The 23002-nt window shown below is 41.9% G+C and overlaps 1 protein-coding gene across 1 annotated transcript; it reads right to left on the bottom strand.

Annotated features, from left to right (window-relative positions):
• Positions 1-1317: 1317 nt before the first annotated feature.
• Positions 1318-11170, bottom strand: nol11 (nucleolar protein 11; the record flags this gene model as incomplete). Its single annotated transcript, XM_083906261.1, has 18 exons — positions 1318-1431; positions 1601-1708; positions 2292-2384; positions 2518-2596; positions 2777-3025; positions 3180-3305; positions 4176-4360; positions 4484-4549; positions 4850-4938; positions 5073-5196; positions 5634-5710; positions 6507-6713; positions 6872-7013; positions 8407-8464; positions 8960-9108; positions 9311-9367; positions 9478-9591; positions 11024-11170. 18 exons carry the CDS (start codon positions 11168-11170, stop codon positions 1318-1320), a joined length of 2184 nt encoding a protein of 727 aa, XP_083762387.1.
• Positions 11171-23002: the final 11832 nt, after the last annotated feature.

Raw genomic sequence — 23002 nt, 5'->3', positions numbered from 1 at the left:
CGTGGTGTTCAGTTAATAACCTCAAACTGAGCACCACAAAAACAAAGGAGATAATACTGGACTTCTAGAAGGGTAGTGGTCCCGTACCCACTGTACATCAACGGGGACCTAGTGGAAAGAGTCCACTCATCAGATTTCTGGGCGTGCAGATATCCGACAATCTCTCCTGGACTGTCAACACCATGGCAGTGGTAAAGAAGGCCTCACTGCGTTGTTTGCAATATGCAGCAGACAGGAGAGTGCTGCAGAGGGTCATTAACACAGCCCAGATTATCTTTCTGCCTAGCCTGGAGGGTATTGCCAGCTCTTGCTACTGAAGCAGAGCTGGAAACATCATCAAGGACTCCTTCCAACCTGCAAATCACCTGTTCGACCCGTTACCCTCAGGCAGGCGGTACAGGTCACACAGAGCCAGGACAAAGAGAAGAAGAAGAGAAGAGAACTTTCGAGCAGTTATTTAGCGTGTGCAGAGCGAAATCAAAGCGTGATTGATCAAAGCAGTCGTCATCAAAGCTTTGTTGACCAAAGGAAGGCAAGGTAAACCGGACAATAGCTAAACTGTGGCTGTACTTCTTAACAAAGACGGAGACAGAAGCAGATCTCACTTCTGCTATGTGAGTTGACTCGTTAGCATTTTAAGCTAGCAATCTATTCCCCCATTTAAAGTAAATGTAATGATATGAGATAATAAATAACACGCAGTTTAGTAGTTTGGACATTTAATCAAATCCTTCTTTCATCGGCTTCCCCTTTAGGGTTCATCCGACTCCATCTTGACTTCTTCTTCACCATGTCATATCGCGGTCAAATTAGCGTCATTTTTTGATTCGTATTCAGGAGTGGTTATGACTATGCAATTGTAACTACAACTCACAAGTGCCATCAGTTGTCGTGGCCGAGTGGTTAAGGCGATGGACTAGAAATCCATTGGGGTCTCCCCGCGCAGGTTCGAATCCTGCCGACAACGAATTATTATTGTTTTAATGTCGAATTTTGGCCTAGCATTATGTTAACCCGTTGTGCATGCCATCCTGATCATGTCCAATAACTAAGGTGTATACTGTGTTGTCAAAAACTAGTATAGGGCTGAACATCACACACAGCCCATTGCCTTGTTTTCACGACTGTCTTTTGGCATGTGGAGGGAGCTCAGCTTTATCCTCCATGGGGGTCACTGGTATGTGCAATTTGTTTACGTTTTAATGGCCAACATTCATGCCAAAACATGCATGTTCACAACCTTGAAACGACTCCAGGTGAAAAGTTGGACAGAGACAATTATGCTCAAAAGTTTATTAAAAGTATTCTGTACACATTCTAAAACAGCTCGATGATTTCAATGGAGTACTGCCCAACGTCCTCCTTCACTTTCATGTTGTTCAGCTCTTGGAGGCTGCCCTCGATCTTTCCAAGCTCAGAAACCAGTCTCACCTGAAAATAAAAAGATAATATGTCTACTTTTCCAATAAGCGTTTTACCTTCATTTTTGATGAAACTGTAGGACTAATTACCAACCATTTCCACACAACTACAGTAACAGAGTCACATGTGATGAATATTATGAAACCAATGAAGCCAAACACTGAGGAGATATGGTTACCTGAGACTTAACAAAGCTGTGGAGATTTAGCAGTAAGCCTTTGGCCTCTGGAGTCATCACCAGTACTGTGAAATGGGCATCCAACAGCAAACAAACCCAATCCATGATCTACAATGAAATATACAAAATAAAACATTATTATTCACGTATTTGATTGTGGGATTCTGTACATTGAGCTTGCACCATTTGTTGCCGACCGAAGCAGTTAAAGCAGAAATCAGACCATATCCATGACAATGTTTACACTGTAAATATCAAGCTCATGATCTATATATTTTGGGGATGATGGGGATAAAGTATGTATGATAATATATCCCGAAATACAAAAAACTTTCCTAGATTTATTACCTTTACCTTGACCATCTTCGCTGCTTTTATTTTATCTCATCAATACAAGTTCAGTCAATACAATTAGATCCAGCACAAACATGTCTTGTACCTCCAGTTATTTTTCTTTTACTCTAACTCAGCGCAAGACTCTTGGGAATCACTTGTACATCAATGTATGTTCTGTGGCTGTGGCCACACAGTTCAGGTTATATTAAAAGACTTGCTTCTAGCATGTCTACATGTGAAAATATTTCAGCAAATACATTTTACACCCCCATATTGGTCTCATACCATGTCCTTTTGTGACAGACACAAAACAGGGGGGCACTTTGATTATCTCGACTCCCAAACGAATACAGACCTGAGTCATACTTGGTGATCTCAGTCCGTGCATCTGTGGGAAGGCATCGTGCGAATATTTTAGGTAGAGGAACTGCAAGTACTGGAGGAAAAGCTGATTGGACACAGAAGGAAAATAAACATTGAAAATCATTGTTATCGTCAGTGGTTAAGTGTAATTAAACGGGTTCAAAAAGGCCATTGTCAGACATTACGAGACTGAAGAGGAAGAAAAATCTGTCACTTACAACAACATGCTGGGAGGTCAGATCTTTTAGGTGTGGGAGGAGGAAGGTTTCACTGTATGCCGCCTGCAAAACCTCATTTCTTATCAGCCTGAGTCAAGGTTTCATACTTTTTTGTCTTATTAATTAAATCCATGGTCCAGTGACTTCAACAACAAATGTTCCTGCAAGGCAACATGCAACAGTGCAATAACAAACTTCTAAATGAACACAAATAGCTGCTTCAATTTGTTTGCATGATCAGTGTGCACTGGGAGGATACAGTAGAACAGCCTTGTGTAATCCCACCGGACAGGGATTTTCCGATGGAGTTGATGTCTTTTGATCTGCAGTTTTGGTCTTTGAGACTGCACCGTCCCCGCTGAGGTTGTCTGTGCGCTCCTCGTCCAAAGTGGTGGGGCTAAAACCATTCTGTAGGCAAACCTGGTCACTGTCCCTTGACACAAGGGTTTCCATGAAGGAGATGCTCTCAGGCTCCAGGGTGGCTTTCTCTGCATCACTGTCCGACATACTGCAAGATGAGGGCAGAGCAGCACATTTATGTCATGGTAATCCAGGTTCTACACCGTTGTGGTTTAGAACTTATTTACGTCAACCCCTCTTAAATTACAAAATCATAATTACCACGAAAGTAGTCATGGCAACAACAAGGCTGTGTCATTTACCTGATGAAGGCCTTGAGGCAGGTACAGGTGATTGCCTCAGGGATGTCAGGGAAGAATTGCAAGCAGAGTTGGCACAGAAAGTAATCCTTCCTCTCCAAGGCCAACAATACAAGGTCAGGACATACACTGTAGAGGGTCATAAAGGTCAACGGTCAGATTCAACAAAAGTAACAACAGTTGAATTATTCTACTAGTATCTCTGGTTCAAGTCATGGAATTAAATTGAAAATCTACAGAAGCTGACTATGATATCAACTCGTTTTTCTGTCGCATGATCACAGAATAATCACTTTGTTATCACAGGATTTGTGCTCACAGGTAGATAAAAAAAAATAAAGTGATATAATGATGATGTGAGCAGCTCATGTCATCAGTATTGTTGAAAAGTGCATGGTGCAACATCCTGCAGTAGAGGGTTCACCCTCAGCACACATCTTCTCACACCCATGTTATTTCAATTCACTTTTTAAAATATCTTTTCGAGATAGCATCAAGATTAGTCCTTATTTACAGAGAAGACTACCATGGCATTCAAGTCAAAATAGTTTTAAATGAAATGGCCTGATAATAGTTCTACATTACACATTTTATATCTAATTTAGCATTTTCTGTGGTTAACATCAAATTCAAGGACTTTCCAGGATGAAATTTAAGGACTGTGACACGGTTTAAGATCTTTATGATCTTGGACTTTGCATTTCCCAGTCATCTCGTAATTTGTTCTTTCGTTTACTCGCTCATTCCTCAGCGTGTACAGTTCCCACAACACCACTGGTGATTACGAATCTATGTTCGTTCTGTGTCCGCCTCGTCTACTTACTGTACATCAAGCAACACAGGGCATGAAACAGAAGTTGGTGTCGTCACAAACAAGGGCACATCATGGGGAGACATTTACCTAAATATCAGCTTCTTTCTTGCACAAATTTATTTTCAGATTTCAAGGACCCCTGAGAACCCTGATTCAATCTCAGAGTTAGTTTTTGCTTTACTGACCTGTGGCAGAGGTACCGAGTGTGTACTAGCTGTGCCAGGATGCTGGGGATGTAAAAGTCTGAATTGTCCAGGCTGCGGGACACAAGGACTGATACAAGCTGCCCAACTAAAAGCTGCAAGTCCTGGATGTCTGATCGAGACAGAAGACCCTCTATCTCTTTCTGGACGTCTTCTGCTGGCGCCGTCTACATTAAATAAAATATTTAGTCAATTAACTGTTGACAGAAATTGCCCACATTGTTATGAAAAGCATGCACAATCAATACATCTAAAGAGCTAAGCCAAACTGTAAAATTGAAAATCCTTACCTTAATGAGCTCCAGAACTTGTTCACTTGTTAAACAAGGTGTTGATTGAGTCTTCCGGGTTGCTCTCTATATTAAAAGAAGAGTCAAATTCTTATTCTTTGCTGACATTTTGAATAAATCTCAAGACAAAATGTCCTAAACAATACAATAACTCTATTTTGTGAGTGATGACACAATTTTATTAGGAAGTTGTGTTAATTAATGAAGGTTTTTTTTTTTAGATTTACCATCAAAAGATATACAAAACAAAACCTCACTGTAATGGCATGGCGTGACACATTAGTAATAAAATATATATCCTTAATGCATCGAGTGGTGAAAAATTATGTAACATAACATATTTAAAAACACAGTTGTCCACTGTACCGTCTTCCTGGTTTCCACTGTTCTCGAAGGAGCTTTCTCCCCGTGCAGGATATTGTTCCAAGATGGTACTGAAGCTGGAGCTTTGGAGTCTGTGCCAGTCAGAAAAGAAAGACACTGACCTCAATGAACAATATACTGTACCATATATTCAGGCAAACACACCAATGTCAATTGTTCCCATATGTGATTTGCTTTTTGCAGTAGGCAAAGTTTTTAAGCTCACCTTCAGGTTTGGCCTGCCTTAGTTTCCCCAGTGCGGAGGCCAGTGAAGATTTGGGGCACACAAACGGTATAACAGAGAGGGTTTTCCCATGTGGAATGAATAATTTGTTGGAAAAACACCATAGCTATGTCAGAGGGAAGAGGAAATGAACACAAATCGGATTTAATTTTACATAAACAGAAAATACAGCCCTAGTCTATTCGTGCATCTATTCTTTTAAGACTGTTAACTGCTACGCAGTTGTGAGGAGGGACAGTGAACCCAGTCTCAGTGGAGAGCAGACACAATGCTCTACCAAAGTCATACAGTCCTCCATCAGCACCAGTCAGCTGGAAGGACAGGGAACCTTGGACTAACAACAATAATGGGGGACGCTTGACTGGGTGGTTCCTGCATATGTCATTAATTTATACAAACAAAATTCATATACACACTGATCTGTACACTAGTATGAGGCTGTGTCGCTAGCATGACTAAAAATCATAATCTGTTAAATGCCAACATCAGAAGACGAAAGACTAGATAGTTTATTTGAAATTTAATAAAAAAATGGATGCTTACCTGCCCATAGATTTTACCCGCAATCTCTTTCCCTGCCTGAAGAGTCTGGAAGTTGGTATTCCAGATGCAGAGAAAGTCTGAAAAAATAAATTCAGGAAATATTGGGACACTGGAGTCACTTAATCACAGTCTTCATACTGGTCCAATGTTACTGCAGGTGAAGACAATATCAGTGTTATTCTTACATTCATTTGAAATGTATTTTCATTCAAATAATCTAAATTCCAGCTCTGTGTTGGACTGCCGAGCTGTCCAGGGTGTAACCTTGCCTATCGCTATGTCAGCTGAGATAGGCACAGCACCCCCCACGACACTGTCACATAATAATAACTAAAAGTTTTTCTTTGTGCGTTTATATTTTTGTTGAGTGTGTACATTCAGGTCAAAGTGTCAATCCCCCATCGTATCATCTTTAAAACTGAAAGAGACAGCTTTTTCTTTTGAAACCCGTCATGGTGTTGAAACAGAAAAACAACATCTACCATATTTCTATTGCTCCCCTATAAGCTTTAGTTTCCCAAAGTAATTTTTTCTTTGACAATAGGACAGGGTTTTTGTGGGAAAAATGCCAACTCTGTCTACTTCAAAATGGAAGAGAATAACGATAACCTGACACTCCGGCCACGAGGAAAAGCAACTGTGCCCTTATCAGTATCATACTACTACCGTTTCTTTGCAGTGACCAATCAAAATCCTAATCTTTGAGACACGTCTTTGACGTCTTTTGACTTTTGCCTGTTTTCTAGAAGCTTCACTGTCTGTGTGTGAAAAATAAGACCCCAGTAAGACCGGCTGTGATTAAAATGAAAACCACAATCTTACACAGTATGTCTGAGTGGAGCACTACGGTCAGGGAAAATGAAGTGAAGCTACCTTTCCCAGCTCCGGCCGACGGGTGTGGAACCCCAACCACAGCTACATGAGCTTCATCCAGAATGAGGGCTGATGCTGCATCCAGGGGACCCTCACCCACAGGAAGACTCAGCAGCATGCTACGAGGAAGTGGAAGAGCCTGAGCTCCATCTTCAGTCCGCAGACCCCGCACAGAGATGACACTCTGGTAGAGATGACCATTAGGATCTATTTGGAAGGACAAATATCATGACTGGTCCAATAATTTCATAACTTTAATAAACATTTATTGAACAACACCTGTGCTCTGTCTCTAAAATCTGCAGATGATGACAAACTGTACCAAGATCATTTATTTCTCTCTACAGTAATGCTGAAAAGCTTACAGAGATAAAGCAGGTGGATGTGTTTATCCCTGTAGGAGGCAGAAAAGCTGATCGGGGCAAGACTGGGCTCTTCTCTCTCCAGCCGGTACCTCTGTAAAGTGTTCGGGTTCAATTTCTGCAGGTACAGGAAGTGCTCTCCTTTCTGTGGTGAGACAGAGACAGCTGTTAGAGGCCAACCAGCAGTTACAAAAAGTAGTCACTGGAAAACAAGGTCAGACAAAATGATGTTTTGGGGATAATTCGGACATTAACCCATTGACGCCGGGAAAGCATTGGCACACTTCTACCATTGACGCTGGGAGAGCGGCTGCGCGTTTTATTCTCTCATAGACGCCGGTGAAGCGGATACGTCAATTTCGGGGGGGGGGGGGGCGTACGGGTTCCTCGCGACATTGTTTTGAAATTACTTCGCGCAAACATGGAGGACTTTGACAGCGGATCGATTTCTGAAGGCAGTGATTTTGAGGAGTTTCGTCTTCGATGACGTCATCGCTGATAACTTCGAACGCGCTGAACAAATCGACCGGGATTTATGGTTAAGACATAATTATGTCTGAAGACGACGAGGTCGGCGATAATGACGATAAATAGCACCGTAATCGACGGAGTGTTTACAACCGCGCACCAGGGGGTGACAGTGGATTTACCTGCAGATGCTGCAGCGCTGTAAGCATCATCACCGTCACGTGAAGCAGACTGTTACAGTCATTATATGCTGTTCTTGATCTTCACACTTCATCAGGACTAAATCAAGGCACTGACACAAGTTGATATTACTTTATTTTCTTACTGTTTTTTAATTGAAAATTGTTATTCACTTTAATTTTAATTTGTAATTTTTCACTTTTTAATTTTTGTATCTAAATAAACTCAATTTCACAGCAAAGCCACAGGTGTGAGCTCTCAAATACTTTTTGAATTGTGTTCCTATATCTGCTACAGAGGCAGAGAAATCAGTCATTAAGTAGGCATTGAAGCTCAGGATTTAGAGACATTTTTTCCAGGCGCTTCAGGCCTTAATGGGTTAAATGTCTTCAAGGCTTAGTATTGGGATCCAGTGAATTATCAACTACCCACTTTTGTGTCAAGATCAAGATCTCTGCAGGTTTCAACAAGTCAAATTTAAGACTTTTTAAGACTTTTTTTTAAGACCATAATGAATACAATTTAAGACCCATTTCAAATCCATACCAGCAAAAAAGTACAAAAGACATGAAGGAAGATTGGAGCCACAAACCGTTGAACTTGCAATTCGGCTTAGCTGTGGGCTTTCATTAAGTTTTCTCCGCTGCTATGTTATGCTAAGCTGTAACACACCGCGGCGCGCGCACAGCACACTAGCTAGAGGTGCTCGATAAATTCTCACCGGGCAGCACATGTGGCCTACTTTAGTTCCATTGTTTTAATTATGTCATCGCATCCTCAAAAATAGAAACATTTCAACGCGAGACCTGACTGACGGTCTTGAATACAATTTTGAAAGACCGTTTATGAGACCCCGCGGATACCCTGCAAATATTTAAACATGATTTTACCTGTTCAGTTGTAAAGATGACAAACTGCTGCGCTTCTGCCAATATGTTTGTGTTCCACCTAAATGCAAAAAGGAACTGTCATTAACACACTATAGGAAACAAAAGGTCATCTTTTTTATGTAGTTAATCCTCACAGTAACTTGAAAGATCCAAAATGGCAGTCAGATGCATTATCTACTCAGCCTTTCCTCAACCAGAAACCAGTTCCTCCAATTACAACTGTGAACACCATAACCACCACAAAAACTTCTTAACAGCTTATGATGCATAAACAACTACATGCTGTTGTACAATATTGAGCTTACACAACTCAATTAGCCACAGTGTGAGCATGAGTTTTGAGTAACACAGTTTTTTCTAATTAATTTATACAACATACAATACAGAGTTCCTATTGGCTGATATTTTTTGCACAGATAAATTCAAACCTTTAACAAAAAAGGCTTGGACGAAACAAATGAAAAACTGCTGGAATGCACCATTTCTTGGGGTAGATTCTGAACCGACTCCGAAGATAACATTCTAATCGCAGTTATAAAGACATAAGACTGACCTTATGACCTCTTCTTGAGCCAGAACCTCCTCTATGGGCTGCTGGGGAGCAGAGAGCAGCGAGTCCAGCAGTCTCACAGCTCCTCGCTGGAACAACACCACAGGCTCTCCTCCCTGTACACAGTGAATCTTCCAGATATCCGACGCCACCTAGAGAGAGTAAACGTATAATCGGTCAGAATGAGAATGCTCTCAGTTTTACCAGTTACTCTGAACATGATTGGATATTACTCAAATTAAAGGAAACAAAGAGAACATATTTATTTTCCAGTATGTGTAAATTAGGTTAAGAAAGAGGATGCAAAGTGCTACGGAAGAGAATACATGTATGAATACTCCTGTTTAGACTTACAGTTGCTTTGAAGGTCTTATCTAAGATTATGTCGTCTTCCTTCCATATTCTGATCACCTTAAGAAAATAAGATAACGAACAGACATTAACAGGGAACATATATTCTTGAATTGTGTAATCTGACAGCAAGTCAGCCCAAAAAAAAACACAAACCGAAAAGGTTTTACCTTTTTGTCTGTGACAGCCACATATTCCTTAGTCTGTGAGTTGAAGACTGCTGAACAGGTCAGTGTTTGACCCTGTTTGACCGTCCAGCTGCTCAGTGGCTTCTGGTCTGACACCTGTCACAACCACAGAACAGAGACGAAGAGATAATAACAACATTTTAGCCAATAATGGGACTACTATAGATAGGGCTAATTGCAATATTTAAATGAAACATTATTACATAGTTTTCTACGACGCTGAAGTTAGCCTCCAATTCGCCAGCCTGTTTGTACACTGGTTGTCTGTTTTTTGAGACACTTCTTGATGTGAAAACGTTTTAGACATGTTAGGTAAGACATTAACCTTGCATGACATCCACTGTTGTATTTGTGAAGCTTTTATTTTATTTGTGAAAATTCTAAAGGGGAGATTTCACCGTTTTTGTTTTATACCCAGACATCATTAGAATAGGTCTTTATCCAAAACCACTGTACCTAGACTTCTGAAATCTGGACTAGATTATCCTACAGACCCTGGAGATTCATAAAAACACACTCTCTGATTTAGTCCAAAGTGGTCGATATGCTTAAAAAAACGTTGAAATGTACCTTTATTGCATTTTCACAAATATAATAAAGGTTTCACAAATCAGAGAGTGTGTTTTTATGAATCTCCAGAGTCTGTAGGATAATCTAGTCCAGATTTCAGAAGTCTAGGTACAGTGGTTTTGGATCCAGACATGTTCTAATGAGGTCTGGGTATAAAACAAAAACGGTGAAATCTCCCCTTTAGAATTTTCACAAACAAAATAAAAGCTTCACAAATACAACAGTGGATGTCATGCAAGGTTAATGTCTTACCCAACATGTCTAAAACGTTTTCACATCAAGAAGTGTCACAAAAAAACAGACAACCAGTGTACAAACAGTCGCACTGCACATCAAGTTTATTTCCACTTAACATTCCCCTTAAGTACCGAATCGGAGGCTAACTTCAGCGTCGTTCTTTTTCTCCCCCTCATATTGTACTCATAACCCAGGTAGTTAACGACCAGAGAAATTACAAGATGAATGATTTGACAGTTGCAATGACATACACTGCAGTTACCAGTGTATTTCGACAGGTTAACAGATATTTGTGAGTAGCAGAACTTGTAGTTAGAATGGAAATAATAATAAAGGTCTGTGTTAGCAGCAAGCCAAAGCAGAAACATTACATACTAAGTATTTGTGTACTTACAAGTCACCCACTTCTTCCTAATGTTGTGCAGCCCTGCTGCTATGAGCGCCTTAACGGTGGGTGTAGCTAACGTTAGCTAACCCACTTTGCATGTTTTGGTCAACTAATAACCTACCGCTATATACCGTTATAACCCAGTGGTAATGGGTTTAAAAGAAAGGGGGTGAAAGTGCTATCCGAGCTTTGAAGTATGTTTTTGTCCGGTCCATGGTCTGTGTTGCTGAAAAGAGCCGTTGATGCTCGCGAACACGCGTTTAACATGTTTTACACTCATCAGCTGGCCCAGTTTAGGAAGAGCCTCGTCAAAACAAACGCAAAAACACTTACCTTGTACAGCGTGACGGATCTGGTCCAGTCCGTGACGACGACATGGTCGCTGTCTCGCTCCTCTTCGACGCCCTGAATGCCCGAGTTTGACAAGTTCTGACCTGGGACGAGTCCGCACAACGTGTACCCCTCATACAGCGCGGCCATGTTTGGACGACGAGAGGAGAAATCATGGGGGTATCGCGAGAATAGGTACGAGAACGCCACGCTGGTCCTTCTTCTTTGAGGTTTTATGGCAGCTGCTGAACAAATTGGCGCCGTACCGCCACCATCTGGTATGGAGTGTAATTCAAAATATATAAAATAGAAATATTCAACTCAAGTAAAAGTACCACTATTTTGATAAAATTTGACTCAATTACAAGTAAAAAGAAAAAGTAGCTTGTTTAAAATGTACTCGAGTTTTTTTTTTTTTTTTTTTTAAACAAGTTTGGGTTATATTAAGGCATAACTAACCTGTAATAAAATTACAAAGTTGAGCAGAAATAAATGAAGACATAAATGAACTGTAATAACTGAAATAAATCAAGGAATACATACACTCAAAATAAACAAGCAATCTGTCTTACGTTATTTATAATGTGTGTTGCAAGTATTTATATAATTTTTCCTGGGGAAAAAAATTAGACAGCGCTGGGACTTGAACCCTCAACCTCTGTATTGCCTCTTGCGCTAAAAATCCAATGAGCCTATTTGGCGCATTACCGCAACCATCTGGTATGGAGCGTGATTGAAAATGTCTGTCGAAAGAGTACTGAACAAATATTCAACACAAGTAAAAGTACCACTATTTTGATAAAATTGGACTCAAGTACAAGTAAAAAAGAAAAGTAGCTTGTTTAAAATGTACTCAGGGTTTTCTTTTAACAAGGTTGGGTTTCTTGTGCAGGGCAAAAGGGACAAGGGGACACAAATCCCACATTAATTGTTTTTAATTAATAAATTATAATAAATCAATTAAGGCAAAAACCTGTTTACAAATTTTTGTTTTACAAAGTTGTGTTGTGTCAAATGTTAATACATGAACTGCAATAACAGAAATAAATGAAGGAAAAACAAACAAGTGGTCTTACATTACAGGGCTGCCAACTTTTGAGAAAACCTTGGAGTGAGTCATCGTGGCAAATGTATGGCTATACTAATATTTTATACATCCCAAGCTTATTAATGCTTTACACATTATGCTTTATGTATTAATAATGCTTAATACTTTGTTCAACAAAAAGGTAAACAAAAAAAACAGAAGTGAGAATAATTTGGCTGTATTGGCTCAACCAGCGATATTTGATAGTGTACTCCTCATAGTCTGTGCAGGCATAACTTATCGATCACGAGTGGCTGTGCAGGCATAACTTATCGATCACGAGTGGCTTTTCTCTGGCTCAACAGGTTAGAACACAGATAAACTAAGCTGTCAGATATAAACCGTTTTAACCGTGATGTGTACTTCAGCGTGACAAATCGGAGCTGTGACGTCGAATGCGTGTTTCTCACGACCAATGCGTGAGAGTTGGCAGCTATGCATTATTTAAAATGTATGTTGCAAGAATTTATTTTTCACGGAAGAATAAAAATGCGACTCCGGTGGGACTCGAACCCACAACCTTTGAATTGCCTCGTCCGAAGTACCTAGAAGTCCAATGCGCTGTCCATTGCGCCACGGAGCCACCTGTTGCACGTAAAATACGCAATTCATTATAACGTAAACCTGTACCTGTAAATTAGATAGATTCACACCAGCGGCTCGTTTACCGTGTCCGACACCGAGGCTCTGGTCTCCTGTCTCCGGGTTTCGGTTGTACACTCCGGGCGCCGGTTTCAGCTCCCAATGCGACACTCAGGGCTATCAAGTCTCACGCTTTTCTGTCTTTTGTCACGCACTCTCGCCACATATTGCATTTCTCACGCTGAAAAAAAGACAACGCGACAATAGGTTCAAACAGTAATAAGACAACGTGACCGTAACCTCATGTCACGCAGTGAATTTGCACCAAACAAAGTACAGTTAAAACGGACACACATACCCCAAACTGCTAGATATTTTCAGTACATATCTCCCAATCCATCTCCCTATCATAGCCATCAAAGATATCAAAGTGTCCATGGTACCTTTTATCTAAGAACACAAATAACAACAGAAGGCAGTGCTCACTTTAGTGGATACTCCACCTTGTGGCCAAAAAAGGAGACACCACACCTCTCTGTATGTGCTACTTCTCATCACAGATACTATTTTGTGAGCTCCACTGCGACACAGAACAAGACAAACTGGACATAATAACCTCCTAACTTTTGAAATGAACATATTTCAGAGGGCTTTTGTTTTGGAATGCCACATCAGAATGGCCTGATATTTTTGTGAGGGTCACCCTGAGGTGGTCAACTGCACGTTAGGGATGAAGAAACAGGAAGTTTCCTTTCAACAGTCTGGATATAGATGGAATGTAGGTCAACTTGCAATTTTTTATTTTGAAATGCCACATCAGTATGGCTGGATATGATGTGCTATTTAGTGGAATGCGATGGTGGAAACAGGTCGTTTTATTTTTTATATATTTATTTTATATTTTTATATATCTGAATCTTATTTTGATATTCCACATCTATTTCTTTTATTTAATTGCACGCTCTTACCGTAACGTCTAGTACATATAGATTTTGTAAAACAGCGGGGCTGGCTTTACATGGATTATTTTTATTATTATTATTATTATTATTATTATTATTATTATTATTATTACTCAGAAGCTCAGAAGGTTCGGGCTTGGTTAGTAACTTGGATGCTGTAAACTTTTACACTTCTCTTTACAACCACCAGAGGGCGCAAGCTATTGCTGCTGCTGTTGCTCCAGCTCAATTATTTCAATAACCTCACACTTATCTAAATTTTTAATACACTTTGTTTACAACGTGCTACGACATTACTGTATCAAAAAAAAAAACAGCTGCCTCAAAATACATATTAAATCCAATTTTCGATTAGGCCTTTAGACATTTTTGCCACCAATAATACGTTTTCGTTTGAGTGTGGGAAATTACGATTATTAGAAATGAACGCTGTTCACATTTAACCTTTACTTTTATCCATATTTCTCGAGTAAAAACAATTGAAACTTGACATTGAACGTGTAAGATCTTATTTGTCGATCCCAGATGACATGCCAGAGCCCGGATAGCTCAGTCGGTAGAGCATCAGACTTTTAATCTGAGGGTCCAGGGTTCAAGTCCCTGTTCGGGCGGTAGTTTTTCTTTCTATCCATCTTCTTTTACACTAAGAAATAAAGTATTAAAGGGACACTGTGTAGTATTTATGGGTTTATATTAACCCAAAATCCACTTTTTTATACATATGATGTGCTCCTGCATTGTCTAGTCGCTGTATAATAGTTGATACATTTTCGTAGTGTTTCAAAAAGTCATGTAAAATAACATGGTCGCGGGCCGCAGTTGCATAGCCACTGTTAGCAGCGAGACGCCATGTTTCTACCGGAGCCTGTAAGGACAAACGCGGGAGAACGAATCAAGCGTCGCTTTACTTGTAGCGGAAGTCCCGCCTCCACTCTCTCCGCTTCGTCTGCTACGGCCGCGGTAGCTCGCCCTCTACCTCGCCTCACGAACCTCATCTGCTGACACAGAGAAAGACACTGAGGTAGACATTTGACCTGCTGAGGATACCGTAGCGCTCAGGGAAGGGAGGGGGTGAGCAGAGGAGCAGTTCTTTGTTGTAAATTTCAGCCTCTCCTCTAGATGTCACTATAAACTACTTACTTCACCTTTAACTAAATGGCAAAATTACTTACATACAATCATCACAACATAGTCTAAACGATATGCATCAATCAAGTATTGATATGTTCATTATTCCTGAGTTAAAGAGTTCACTAAATGGTTAGAAAAAGTCTCAGAAATGTAATGTGCAACAGAGCAGTGCAAACAGAACTGGTTGAGCATAAGCCAATCACAGGTAAGGAGATTCTCAGTGCCCGCCCCCACTAACGCAACTACTTATCAACGTGACTGTTCGGTCATAGTTCACAGTCCACAGTCGTGTCCAGAGTGAAGATGCTGTCAGTTTGCAGATGGTCATCGTTACTGTTCTGGTCTGTTGTTTCGTTGACGGCACAGATCTCCAGTGTCACAGAAAATCATCCCAGCCTGTCTACTGGTGAGTGTGCAGGAGCATTTGTTTAGCGTTATAGTTTGTTTCACCGCACAGTACTGAGAGGCTCAAATAGTCAACTAGGGCTGCAGCAAATGATTATTCCCGATCATCTATTAATCTCTTGGTTATTTACTCGATTCATCAAATAGTCATTTGGACAATTAAATGCAGAAAATGATGAAAAGGTGTTAAAACATCAACATGTTGTGTATTTCATTATAAATAAAACTGCATAATGTAACTCTTTGCATTGTGGTATGCAATCCCTACACGTTACATAGTCAGATTAAGACTATAACCCCCTGTGATAAATGTACACTCAGTAATGTTACAGTCTGCATGGGGCCCTAGGCAAAATTTAATTTTTTGGGGGCCCTTTATAAACCCAAAACATAAAGCAGTAAATAGCGTGATTCTTCTGTGGGATTCCTGCATAGATGTAGCTGTGTTGCATCATCCCAATGTCAGTCTGGCATGTTCTCACCCTTATTATAATGGTCTTATGTTGATTTTCACTTAGTATTAATAAAATACTAATAATAAAAATACTAAGTGGAATTTCAACCTTAATTATAGCATAATAATAATGGCAATAATACTACTGCTAATGATAATGATAATAATAATAATAATAATGGCCTCTAAAACTGGATCTTGATCCTGCAGTTATACTACTGAATTTGGAACAAAATCAGAGCTTCACTGTTTTCCCCTCTGTGTTCAGGGCCTGAAGATGCTCGGCTGGCTGAGGGCAGCAGCCGCTGCGCTGGTGTCGTGGAGGTGAAGCACGAAGGAGAGTGGAGAAATCTCAATCTCCATCACAAACGCGCTCCAGCTAAAGTTAAGGTCAAATATGCAGAAGTGGCATGTAGGCAGATAGGCTGTGGGTCCGTGGTTTCCATAACACACAGCATCAACAACACTGACCCTAAACCAGCATGGACGGTTCATTTCCACTGCGTAGGCACCGAGGCGACCTTAGGGGAGTGCGGCGACGCCTCAGGAGTCGGGAGAGTGCGGGGGGAAAATGCATCTCACTCCAGTCTGGACGTGGTCTGTGCAGGTAAGAGATGAAAGCAATTGTTCACCTGCTTTATCTCCTCATCTGCAACGTTGACCAAGAAGCATATTGCATAACAATTAGATAAGATTCCTTATAAAATTGTTTTGTTTTTTGAAAAAAAAAAGATTCAAGTCCGAATTAAAGTGGACATATTATCCAAAATGTGGGACTCTGGAGGTCCTATCAGTCAGCAAAGTGTGAAAATGAAAATGAATTATGAACAGACGTCTCAACCGTTTGGGAGAGGCCTGTATCTGAAACACTGTAGGGTCTAATTTCGCGTACCTTAAAGGGTTAACAATAAAAAAAAAACAGTGGGAGTGGAGATTGTCTTTTTTTCTGAAGGGTTACCCGTGTTAAATGTTCAAAGTCACACTAGTGTGAATGAGGTTTAAGAAACATTATCATAATGAACCTTGTTGTGAGGCAGCGTTGTAACATTACTGAAGTTGGCCTCCAGATTCACAGCTTCACCGAGCGACACATTCACACGCTATAACATCAATAAGAAGAGTAAAAACACCAACATTATTGTTTTTATGTTGAAATTTAAAGTTTAACTAACATTTCCTTAGTTGGTAAAGTTAAAAAAGAAACTTGTTCTCTGTATTTTTTTCTCCAGAGTCTGTGAGGTTGGTGGAAACATGGGGCGTATGCAAAGGCAGAGTCGAGGTGAAAGCAGATCAGGGTTGGGTCCCCGTGTGTGGAGAAGGTTTTGACTCCGAGACTGCAAAGGTGCTGTGCATGGAGCTTGGCTGTGGGGCTCCAGAGTCAGACACGCGTGCTTTCTCAAAGGGAGAAGGACTGGTCTCATCCCAAATGCTGTTCCAGTGTAACGGCAACGAGTCTCGCCTGGAGGACTGTGCCAATTCCACCCGCCACGAGTGCAGACCACTTACTAGAATTTCCTGCACTATTGACGGTACATAAATCACTTTTTTTTTTCGTCCTTTGACTAATATTACCATGTTTGCCGTTTACAGTTCATGCGGATACAGCTGCTGGCTACAAGAAAAGGCACATTTTTACCACAGAAGCTCTTCATTTTCTACGCTTTATCCACCTTAAGAGAGTCGCGGGGGGGGGGGGGGGGGGGCAAACTCATCGGACACAGGTCGGCGGTCCATCACAGGGCAAACAATTCATATTCACCGTTTTTTGGTGACGGTGGAAGGAAACTGGAAAACAACCTCCACACAGACAGGCCTGGGGTTGAACCAGGATTCGAACCTATGACCTATATTTTGGCCACTTGATTGACTAAAGATCTACAGCTGCTCAAGTCTATGAGAAAATTCTCTCTACTTTATCTCATTGTTAGACAGTCATATCCAACTGGAAACTGCTCACTCTCTTCTTCAAAAGTAAAGACTAGTCATTTCCGTTTTTCCAAAATGGCCGACTTCTGGGTGGGCAGAGCTAATGTAAGTACATTAGAAATTTGTTTGGAATCACAAGAGCAACAACTGTACCACGTTTCGTTCAAATTGGAACAACTATGTGTGACTTAGACACAAAAGAAAAAATGAAAAATGTAGCATTTTTGACACAAATTTGACCACTTTATCTGGCGGCAAAAAATCCCCCAAAAATTCCTCAAGAAAGTTTGGTTTATGCCTAACACACTCACCAAATTCCATCCAGATCGGACTACTTTTGTCTCATCCTAACCCAAGTCCATAGAGAAAATCTGCATTTTTTTTACATGCTGGGACACAGAAGCTGCTGGTTCTACTGCTGCCTTGGAAGTTTCTGTCTCTTCGGTCAATCCAAAAAATGGGGTTTAAACCCAGAAGCCACAAAATAACAACATTATAACATTTGCATATCATATTATGCATTCATCAACGTACAAGAATGGTGAGATAAGAATTAATGACACGTCTTTATCACACAATGATGTCTGGCTTCCACTGATCAGTGTCAGAATAGTCAGCAGTGTATGTTTGATACATGTGTGCCCTAACTATCCTGTCTGTGTCCAGGTGTTGATATGAGACTGGTGGGAGGAGGAAGTCGCTGTAGTGGAACTCTGGAGGGGAGGTATGACAGAGAGTGGAGGCCATTATCGGAATATTGGCAACTGGATGAAGTTTGCAGGCACCTCGACTGCGGCAGTGTCATCTCGACATCGACGACTCATCTTCGAAGACAACACATGTGGAAGCTTTTGTCTGAATGCAAATACAGGCGTAGCACATATTGTAGAGAGTTGGTAGACACTGAGAGCAGCCAATCTATGACTGTGACTTGTTCAGGTACGTATGCGTCCATTTGTCCTTTTTGTTTGTCCTGCATTGTTATTGACTGCCTTCCTAAATCGTGATTAAATCTGAGGATTTAGAACGCCTCTTGTCACACAGATAACAGTCCTTTATCTGAAAACAGGCTCTGCCCGGCAATACTATCAGACCTGACTGAGGGAGCGTTTGTGTGTATACAGCAATGGTGCTTATTCAACATGAACTGGTTGGAATGTGGCAGACATTAGTTTACATTAGTTCAACTCAAAGGCCCAATTTATACTCCTGCGTAAAGTGCTCCGCGTAGGTTGCGCAGAGCCCTCCTCGTCGACGCAGAGCCTGTCGGAGAGCCTCTGCGTCGTCTCCGGCTGCAAAAAATATTTCGTCACTCCGTCAAGGGACAACGGAGACGGCAAGAGCTGCGATTGGTCCTCAGGACAGGCCGAGCTAACGCTGCTCTGTGCCGGCTCACAGTGCCAACCGAGCGTCCACAGAGGGCGGAGCCGATCACCGCCGACAACGTCGCTGCCAAACTATAAATACGTCATATCTTAACACACACGGCACATGTTTAGACTCTAAATGGCCAATTTCTCACCTCAAATTATCTCAAAACTGCGTTCCGTGACACAGAAAAGTGAGAAACGGCCGCCGTTTCAACAACAACAGTCTTTCTCTCTCGGACGTCATTGCTCACTGTAGCCAGAAGCACAACAACCTTTGCGTGGCGACCCCTAATGATCGGGCGGGAAATTGCAGCGCGTATCCGTCACCACGACGGAGAGATGTATGAAGGCTCGAGTCGTCTCCGTGGTTACGCAGTCGGATAACGCATTACGCAGTCGGAGAAGTATATTGTAGCCTTTAGTTCAGGTCTTATTTCTTGATCAGGCTACAAATAAATCAGCACATGGTTAATGAGAAATTTAAAAAATACACATTTTTAGATCACTCAGTTTGTCATTAGTGCTTTAGATCACTTGTGAACACTGTGATGAGATGGACTAAAAGTTCCGTTTAATCATTTCTCTCCCTCTTTCTTTGCTTTTTGTCTTCAGAGAACGTGAGACTTCAAGGAAGGAACCGATGTTCAGGCAAGGTTCAGGTGAAGACGGGCCAGCTGTGGTCTCCGGTGTGTGGGCAACTAGGTTTAGAGGATGCAAAAGTTATCTGTCGAGATCTCGACTGTGGCTTTGCTCATAATCGCGATACTTACGGTCGATACGGAATCACGGAACGAACCTGGGCCCCAGTTTTTAAGTGTGACGGTACAGAGGAACGTCTCGTCGACTGTCCCTCCACTGTGCTCAATATCACAGGAGAATGTGGAGAAGCTTACCTGAACTGCAAAAGTAATAACCACAATTGTTTTAGCACAAAATAAGTAGGCTAAACATGTTTTAAGTCTAAATACAATGCAAATTCATTGGCTATTTTAAAACTTTTTTTCTTTTCAGAACTTCCTGATAGAGCTAATGTATTCATAGCATCTGTACAAAGGGAGTATATGGAAATGGACGAGGTTCGCAAAGGCCAACGTTTTGCCATCATCTGCGGCCATCATTCAGGTTACCGCGTCCACGCCTTCCGCCTCAAATTTGATATATACAGTGCACAGCCCACCGTGTGGACCCAGTCACCTGACGATGGGGACGCCACCTTCGTCTTTCCCTCGGCAGACGACCGCCATGCGCGAACCTTTATGTGCGATTACAGCTACGATTTCGAACCTGAGGTTTTCTCTGCACCCGAGGCGAATTATCTCTCTCTGAAAGGTAAATCTGAGTCGACACCATACACTCTTAGAAATAAGGGTTCCAAAAAGTGTCCTTCTACAAGGGCTGAGGTTCTACCGGGAACCATTTGCTTCTGAAAAACCCTTTCTATTTTTATCTTGCAGTCAGACAAATCAAACCCTTTCTATTTAGCACATATATGAACATCCTCTGCCCTTAGACCTTTGGTAATCCCAAAATGGTTTTAACGGAGCTCAGGACGTCATGTCACTCACATTTATTTGTTAATTTCATATGCATATTTCAGTGCCATTTACGGCAAAATGCTCAGGTGCTTATTCATAGTCGGGCCGTTAAAATCATTTTTTCACTGGGTTTGAACGAGGGACCCAAGTAAAAGACACAAAGTAGCCATGACTGTGATATCATGATATTGTCACTGAGATCCATTGTGTTGTTGTCACTGATGATTCTTGGTTGGTTCTCCCATATTAAAAATGAAAGGGGATGCCCACTCATTGTAGTATAATAGAGGCTTTCTGTGCATAGCTGCTTCAGTGAGGTGAACTTGTCACTCTTTTAATTGCAGAGGTCCACGACTTGAGGTTAGTGGGAGAAGGCAACCGCTGCCATGGCAAAGTGGAGTTGGAATATAAGGAGAGGTGGAGACTGCTGAGCCACCGCCAATCATGGACCACGAAGGAGGCAGACGTGGTTTGCAGGCAGCTCAAATGCGGCTCGGCTGCTTCCACCTGGACAGTCAAAAACGAGACTGAACTTCTACCCACGTGGCGCTTCTACTCCGACTGTCACGGCTCTGAAAGTGTCCTGATGGACTGTGGCACGGTGAAAAAGTGGCTTTCTTCTTCTGCAGTTCAAGTGGTGTGCTCAGGTGAGACCAACAGTGGTGGTGTTTTTTTACTGCAAACTGCTGCTTGTCATGCACCCACTTAGTACCCAGGTAGCCTGGAAAGGGTACTACTTGGGCATAGGCTTGAAGTGGGCAAATAATGATGGTCCCATATGGTTTCAGTAACATGGGCCGCACATGGGAAGCCAGGGAGTACCACAAGATGATCTGTTGACAGTCAACAATCCATTAGTAGACGATTAGTAGGGAAACTACATTTCTAACTAAAGAGAAGAACAGTTGAGAACAGCAGATATAAATAAATGTCAACTGATCATCCGTTGACGTGATACTGAATACCTGCAGACGTTTAAAATAAAGCGACATCTACGACTTCTACTATTTTTGCTCAGTGCAACTTGCAGATTGCATGGCATCACCAGAGGCACGGTCATGCAGCACCATGTTATCTAAAGTACACTTTGAGGAACAGGCGCACAGAGTGGTGACACCAGTCAGGGGTCAAAAACAGCAAAGGCAGGCAAACAAAAACACAGACAGGAAGCCAAAAGTCCAAATAACAGGTGGAAGGTTAGCGTTTTGAAGGCAGGCACGAGTCGTGTGTTTTCATGCGTATCCTTAAAGGAGAACTATGCAGGATTTTGAAAGATCAGGGCCAGCAACCTGGAGTCCTCAGAATTAGGGGGCCTTTTGAGGTCTTGTGAGAAACTTTTGCCTCACAGCACTTCACACACACACACACACACACCATGTTGCCAGGGCCAGGGCTATGTTTACATGTGTAAGATTTACTTCTTGTTTGCAGATATACTTCCTCAGCCCAACATCTCCCTTTACTCTGGACTGAACGGTGCAATGAATGAAGACATGGAGGTCAACAGGGGACACAGCTTCACCGTCCACTGCTCTGTGGAGCCTCAGTATCCTGGAGGTCACTTCAGCCTCATCCTCAGAGGCTACAACCAAACCTATAACCAAACCTATAACCAAACCTACAACCAAACCAACAACTTCACTCAGTCGGGTGTCCACCAATCGACCTTCTTTGAATTCTCCAGGTCAGCCAAGGTCCACCAGGGCAACTACAGCTGCGTTTACCACAACTCTCTGTTCGGTCATGACTTCTCTTCTTCCGAGTCCAAGGGCCTCTTTGTCACTGTCGCAGGTATGGATCCAGCTTCCCATTCACACCTTTCAAATGGAAACCTGCTCTATATACCTATGGGGCTTTTTCTTAGATATGGTGTGCTGCTCCTGCTGTATGAAGTGACCCGGGCTTTGTTCTTTTCTTGCTGATCCCGCGTAGACACCTCGGATGTGATGCTGGACGATGGCGTGCCCAGAGGGGACAATGACGACATCTGCTGTGCTGGGAAGCTGCTGGTGGACTCCTGGGATAAGAGGCTGCTGAGCACAGAGTCGACGATGTGGGACCTGAAGCATGCTGCCGTGGTGTGCAGACAGCTGGACTGCGGCCCCGTCGTCTCAACTAAAGTGGTCACTCTCGCCAAAGTGGCAAAGGTGTGGCGCTTTTTCTCCGACTGCGATGGATCAGAGACTTCGCTGATGGACTGTATAAGCATAAAGACATGGTATTCAACCTCTGCCATTGAAGTGGTCTGCACTGGTGAGACATTTGATTGAAAGCTCGTTTATTTCACGATTTTGGCTTTGTTTTAGAAGCATTCTGGTACTATATGGAGGTACTGACACAGTCAGGACTGTCCAGCCTGAATTTTCCAGAGACTGGCTGAGGACCAATAGCAGCCCTTGCCGTCTCTGTTGTCCCTTGACGGACACTTTAAAAATATTTCATGCAGCTGGAGCCATGCTTTTAATAAGAAAAGCCTGTATTTGCTCCCACTGTCAACACTAACTGTGTTAAACCAAGGAGTTTTCTCATT

The sequence above is a fragment of the Microchirus variegatus genome, assembly GCF_963457635.1.
Source record: "Microchirus variegatus genome assembly, chromosome: 19".
NCBI lineage: Eukaryota > Metazoa > Chordata > Actinopteri > Pleuronectiformes > Soleidae > Microchirus > Microchirus variegatus.
The sequence above is the reverse complement of the archived record's forward strand: the minus strand, read 5'-3'. Positions and strand labels throughout refer to the sequence as shown.